The sequence below is a fragment of the Dipodomys ordii genome, unplaced genomic scaffold, assembly GCF_000151885.1.
Source record: "Dipodomys ordii isolate 6190 unplaced genomic scaffold, Dord_2.0 Scaffold39, whole genome shotgun sequence".
In the NCBI taxonomy this organism is placed as follows: Eukaryota; Metazoa; Chordata; class Mammalia; order Rodentia; family Heteromyidae; genus Dipodomys; species Dipodomys ordii.
The window spans coordinates 9,268,101-9,274,885 of NW_012267255.1; the positions used below are offsets into that span (position 1 = coordinate 9,268,101).

General features: G+C 55.3%; 1 protein-coding gene across 1 annotated transcript; it reads right to left on the reverse strand.

Annotated features, from left to right (window-relative positions):
* Positions 1–1,442: 1,442 nt before the first annotated feature.
* Positions 1,443–4,058, reverse strand: Hfe2 (hemochromatosis type 2 (juvenile)). The gene is made up of 3 exons (XM_013018226.1): positions 3,962–4,058; positions 2,912–3,414; positions 1,443–2,066 (listed from the first exon to the last, which is right to left on the reverse strand). The coding sequence occupies exons 1-3, from the start codon at positions 4,056–4,058 to the stop codon at positions 1,443–1,445; spliced, it is 1,224 nt and encodes a 407-aa protein (XP_012873680.1).
* Positions 4,059–6,785: the final 2,727 nt, after the last annotated feature.

The following is a 6,785-nucleotide window of genomic DNA, read 5'->3' on the forward strand; positions in this document are numbered from 1 at the left end:
CTGCATCTGTAAAGAACCAGCAACAGCCGGGCGCTGGTGGTTCACGCCTGTAATACTAGCTACTCAGGAGGCTGAGATCTGAGGATCGCAGTTCAAAGCCAGCCTGGGCAGGAGAGACCATGAGACTCCTATCTCCAATAAACCACCAGAAAACCGGAAGAGGCGCTGTAGCTCAAGTGGTGGAGCACTCGCCTTGAGCTGAAGAGCTGAGGGACAGCGCTCAGGCCCAGAGTTCAAGCCCCACGACCGACAAAAAAAAAAAAGAACCAGCAACAGAGGACACATGGAGGCTCCTAGCTTTAATAACAGATGAGTTAGGGGCTGGCATGCTAGCTTCTGTCCTTTCTGTGTGCATTTCTCCAAAAGCCAGTGTCCTTCACCTAACATCCGCACAGTGTGCATTTCACATCTGAACAAAGAAAGCAGAACTCACCTCCCATTGTATATTCATCAAATAGATTTTTTTTCTTTTCCTTTTTTGGTGGTTCTGGGACCTGATCTGATGGTCTTGTGTTTGCTAACCAGGTGCTAGACATACGCTCAGGCCTCACCCAATAGAATTCTTTCCCTGATTATTTTGTCCTCTCCTGAGATGCTTTTGAATAAGGTTTGTGTTATCCTCTCTTAGTTGTTGACTCTTAAAAAGTCTTACCGAGCCAGGTGCCAGTGGCTCACACCTGTAATCCTAGCTACTCAGGAGGCTGAGATCTGAGGATTGTGGTTCAAAGCCAGCCTGGACAGGAAAATCTGTGAGACTCTTATCTCCAATGAACCACCTGAAAACCGGAAGTGATGCTGTGGCTCAAGTGGTAGAGTGTTAACCTTTGAGCTTAAGGGCTGAGGGACAGTGCACAGGCCCAGAGTTCAAGTCTCATGGCCGGAAAAAAAAAAAAGAAATCTCACCCTTGCTGGGCACTGCTGGTTAATACCTGTAACACTAGTTACTCAGAAGGCTGAGATTGTGGTTCTAAACTAGCTCAGGCAGAAGAGTCTGTAAGGCTCTTATGTCCAAAGAACCAGCCAAAAGCCAGAATTTGAGGGGTGGCTCGTGTGGTAGAGCACCAGCTTTGAACAAAAAAGTAGAGCATGTAAGGCCCTGAGTGCAAGCCCCAGTACCAGCACACACGAAAAAATATTCCAAGTTTTAAAATACATGGATTGACACAATCTTCTCACCATAAATGGGACTGGAAAGGGGCCACACCCCCACTTTTTTGTATGTGTCCAAAGGGGCAATGAGCCCCTACAGGGGTCTGGAATGCAAAACCTCGTCCAGAATTCTCATTCTGTTATCAGCATGCAGGCGGGGGTTGGAGCCCACCGAGGCTCAGTGCTCATTGGTTGGTTCGTGGATCTCCAGGTCTCTGCTGTGTTCTTGGCAATTCTTGTGTTCCATGCCCTCCCAGAATGGTTTCCAAGCTAGTCCTGGCCTGGCTGGCTACTTAGTGAATGCAAAGCCACAGGAAAAAGAGCCCTGCAAGAAGTGGACATAGGGGGTTGGCAGGGGAGCGAGGAACCCCCGCATCCGAGGGGAAGAGGTGTAACTTCTCCAGATCGGGCAAGAAGGCCCGCGCGTCCTCTAAGGCTGTCCGGGCTGGCATGGTGAAATTGGGGTCACCGGAAATGAACACATCGAAAACACAGGACTGGAAATAGGCATCTTCCACGGGGAGCCCCTGTTTGCACAGTCGTCGGGCCGCGTCGACGGGGATGGCACCCCGACGGTTGCGCTCGGAGCGCGAGAGGCGCTGGCTGGGTGGGCACCCGGCCACGCACAGCTGCAGGTCCTGCTCGGCCGAGAAGGCCCGGGCCACGTCCTCCGCCACCCGGATGGAGAACGACAACTGGCCGGCCGTCTGCCGGACAACGATGGTCGTGCCGATGTAAGCAGCCCGGATCTCCACGTGGTTCCCGGGGTTAGCCGTCTGAATGGACAGACTCGAGCCCCCCGGCCGGTAGCCGCCGTTGACCGAGCCGTCCTCGAAGGCCGCGGGCAGGTTGTCCACCTCGGCCCGGTACACCTTCTGATCGATGCACTCCTGCATGTTCTTAAAGATGATGGTGAGCTGCGAGGTCGCCACAGGGAGAAGTGGGGGTCACTTGGGGTGGAAGGCAGCCCTGCAAACCCAGGGGGTTGGTGGCTCACGCCTGTAATCCTAGCTACTCAGGAGGCTGAGATCTGAGGACCACGGTTCAAGCCAGCCTCGGCAGTAAAGTCCGCAGGACTTTTTTTTTTTTTTTTTTTTGTCTGACGTGGGGTTGATCTCTGGGCCTGGGCGCTGTCCCTCGGCTCTTCAGCTCAAGGCTCTACCACTTGAGCCACCGCGCCACTTCTGTTTTTTGTGTTTTGTTTTTCTGGTGGTTTACTGGAGATAGGAGTCTCACCGACTTTCCTGCCGGGCTGGCTTTGAACCATGATTCTCAGATCTCAGCCTCCTGAGATGCTAGGATGACAGGCTGAAGCCACCAGCACCGGGCTCCCGAGACTCTTTAAGTCCAATGAACCAACAAACAAGTGGCAGTGTGGCCCAGGTGGTAGAGCGCCAGTTTTGAATGGAAAAAGCTCAGGGACAGCGCCCAGGCCGAGTTTGAGCCCCAGTACCAGCGCGCACGCGCACACACAAACACATGCACACACGCATGCGCGCCCGCATACACACAGTGCACATGCACACACACCCACGCACACAGGCGCACGCATGCACGCACATGCACATCCACTCAGGCACATCGCACACATGTGCATGCACACGCACGTGCACGCACACAAACCCACGTGCACACGCACGTACATGCTTACGTGCGCGTGCACACATGTACACTCAAACGCCCACGCACGCACACACACGTGCACATACACGTGCACAGTGGAGCTAGCTGGGTGGGGAGGGAGCTCGATCGGGCCCCTGACCTTGCGGGTGGCCGTGGCCTTGGCCCCCGACGCCACGGGGGCGCTGGTGGCCTGCACGAAGAGGAAGTTGTTGTCGAGGAGCGGCCAGGCGCCCTGCACGCGGCAGGTGTGGAAGTGGTGGTGGAAGCTGCGCACGTGCGGGTCCCCAAAGGAGGCGCAGTGCAGGAAGCCGGGGCGCCGCCCGTGCATCCGCAAGAAGCGGGCCTCGTAGTCGCAGGGGTCCGGGGCTGGGGATCCCGGCGGCGCGCTGCGCGGCGGCGGGGGCGGCGCGGTGGGGCCGCGGCGGGAGCAGTTGTGCTGGATCATGAGGTCCTCGATGCCATGCACCGCCGAGTGGAAGGCCAGGTCGGTGCGCGCCGTACGCCGAGTGCACAGCTCGTAGGAGCGGAGCGCGCGGCACAGGCCGCCGCCCCGCAGCCCGCCCGGCGAGCCCGCGCCTCGGAGGCTCAGCGTGGACGACACGTACTCGGCGTTGCAGCGGAGAATCTTGCACTGCGAGTGGGCTGAGGACCGACGAGGAGAGGGCTGGGGTCTGTGTGGGGGTGCGTCCCCCCACCCTCCCCAGACCTCCCCGCCCCCGCGCCGCCGACCGTGCAGCCCGACCAGAAGGCCTATTCCCAGGCCCCAACCCTCACCTCCCGCGTTAAAAACAAGTGTGCAAGCTCACGCCTGCCATCCTAGCTGCTCGGGGCTGAAGACGGCGAGGCAGAGCCAGCGCCGGCAAGATAAAGACATGCAACCTTGTCTCCATTGACTAGCAAAAAAGCCAGCCGCGGAGGCAGGCATGGGCCAAGTGGTGGAATGCCAGCCTTGAATGGAGAAAGCGGAGGGACCTGAGTTCAAGTCCCAGTCGCGGCACCAAAGAAATAAAAAAAAAAAAGCCCATCTGTTAGATCTCTTCTCCTCACCAACCAGGGCCTCCCCCTCCGGTGCCCCCCACGTTGGCATGAGAAATAAAGTCGAGATCAGCCCTCGGCGACCCTCCCCTCCCCGTCCTTCCCTTCCCCTCACGCGCATGCTCAGACGCCCCGGGACCCCGGCTGGTCTCACCGTGTCCACAGAGGAGGAGCAGGAGGGTGACAGTGCTCAGAGTCGGGGGGCTGCCGTGGAGGGGCCGAGGGTGAGGGGGCTGGCTTGGGTCCCCCATACCTGTCCAGCCAGGTCCCCCTCCCCACCCCGGGCAGCGGTGCTTCCCAGCTGACTCTCTCTACCCAGCGGGCTTAGACCTGCTGACCTGTGACGGAGAAAAGAGATCTGGCTGGGCACGGGGAGAAGCGGAGAGTGGAAGGCTGGTCAGGGTGGTGCACGGAGAATCCAGGGCAATCACGACAAGGGGGAGCCGGGGGCGCCCCGACCTCCACGGGACGGCTGGTTAGACCTCTGGCTCGGGTCCCCTGTGCAAGGCCGGCGTGGGGCGGCGTGGGGGCGGAGGGGAGGGTCGATGAACTTGGAGAGGGCAGAGTCTGCGGGGTTGCCCCATCCTCCATAGCAAACAGCGAGTTGTCAAAAACGGAGGCGTTCTGCAGCTAGACCGGATCCCAGGCCTCCCAGCAGCTCCCCAACAGAGCAAAGACCCCTAGGAATCTTTCAGACACAAGCCCCTTATTCTTCCCTCCTCACCGCCAGCCGTCCCTCGCAGGAGGGGTTCGTTCCTCGCCTCCTTTGCCTCAGAAGAACACAAGAAGGAATGGACTAGAATTCCTATGCCTTCTAGAACAGCAATGTCTCCGTGGAGGCTTGGGCACCTGTGGCTCACACCTGTAATCCTAGCTACTCACAAGGCTGAGATCTGAAGATCGGTGTTCAAAGCCAGCCCTAAGCAGCAAAGTTTGGGAGACTCTTTATGTCCAATTAAAGAAGAAAAAAAAAGCCAGAAGTGGAGTTGTGGCTCAAGTGGTACAGTGCCAGCCTTGAGCAAAACAGTTCAGAGACAGCACCCAGACCCTGAGTTCAAGCCTCAGAGCTGGCACAAAATTTAAAATATATATATTGACCTGATAAGGGAAACAGGAAGGTAAGAAGGCTAAAAATGCTGGAGCACATTAAGCAGCAAACAGCTAGAGATCAGCGACCACACAGAAAAGAGACATGGAGATTTTGGTGTCTTCCTAGGGAGGGATCCTAATGTTTGGAACAGACACCCAAGTTCCGCATCTGTAAATTTTGTAGAAGTCTAGCTCCACTCATGACCTTATTCAACAATTGCAATTGCCTTTCCACTTACTGTTTGCAAAGGTCAGCCATTCCTTGGATATCCAGTTCTACAGGCATGGTTGTGGATCGCGTCCATCTGTCCCAGCCAGGGGCACCTTGTCCCCATCTCCATGTCCCCAGCAGGTCCCCAGACCTGCGAAAATCTCACTGAGGGTAGACAGCCAGAGTAGATTGGGGGTGGGAGGAAGGGAGGGCACAGGGCTGGCCAGAGCACTGGACAGCTGAGGGGGGGAGGGAGGGACACGGCTACTGAGTTGACGGTTTTAAAAATAGCGAAGTCCAAAATTCCAGGGACATCGGTGGCAGTAGGATGGGGGGGGGGTAAAGGGAGGGAAGGAAGATTAAACAGAATATGGGGTATTGGGTGCCAAGCTGAGGGAGGAGAGACTGGTCTGTGACAGGCAAGGCCCATCTCCAATCCTGGCTTCTATGTCTCTGGAGTCAGCCTGCGGGTTTTCTCTATGAGGAGTTCGTGGCCTTTAAAAATCACAGCAAGCCACGGGGTAGCTATCATTACCTCCCTCAATCCTGCTACATGGAATATCCCATTTCATTTCTACACATGGTATAAGCGAAGTAGCACAGCAATACTGCGTGTTGGTGGCTCACACCTGTAATCATGCCAACTCTGGAGGCTGAGATGTGAGCATGGAGGTTCAAAGCCAGACGGGCGGGGCAGGAGAGGCTGTGAGACTCTCATCTCCAGTGAGCCTGCAGAAAAGAAGTAGAGCTATGGTTCAAGTGGTAGAGAGCCAGCCTTTAGTGACAAAGCTAAGGGACAAACCCAAGGAAGGCCTGAGTTCAAGCTTTGATACCTGCACAAAATAAAAATAATGACTCACAGCAGAGCAATTCTGAGACCCTCTTCCATCTTTGCAGAGTATTTCAGAAACGAAAAAAGCCAGCTGTCCACAGAAGAAATCCGAGCTCAGAGCTGTTGGGTTAAGGTTTGCTGAGTGACTCCAGCTCTGAGCCTTGCAGCTGTCTGCCCCTCCTACACCTCCATTTTTATTTTTTCACTTTGCACAGTTCCTCCTTTCCCCCTCACTGATACACAAAAGAAATCGAAGCTTTTGAGGACAAAGGCTAACATAGGAAAAGAGATGAAAGAAGAATGAATTTTTTTTCCATACTAGGGTAATGTCCATTAGCTTTTTTGCTCAAGGCTGGTGCTCTACCATTTGAGCCACAGTTCTACTTCTGGCTTTTTGGTGGTTCATTGGAGATTCAAAGAAAAGAAAAGAAAAAAGAAAAAAGGGGGGGGGGCTGGGAACGTGGCTTATTGGTAGAGTGCTTGCCTTGCATGCATGAGGCCCTGGGTTCAATTCCTCAGCACCACATAAGCATAAAGAAAAAAAGCCGGAAGTGGCACTGTGGTGCAAGTGATAGAGCACTAGCCTTGAGCTGAAGAGCTGAGGGACAGCACCCAGGCCCAGAGTTCAGGCCCCACGACCAGACCAAAAAAAAAGAAAAAAGAAAAAAAGGTCACAGCCGGGCGCCGGTGGCTCACGCCTGTAATCCTAGCTACTCAGAGGCTGAGATCTGAAGATCATGGTTCAAAGCCATCCTGGGTGGGAAAGTCCGTGAAACTCTTTTTCTTTCCTTTTCTTTCTTTTTTTTTTTTTTTTGGGTCCTGTCGTGGGGCCTGAACTCTGGGCCT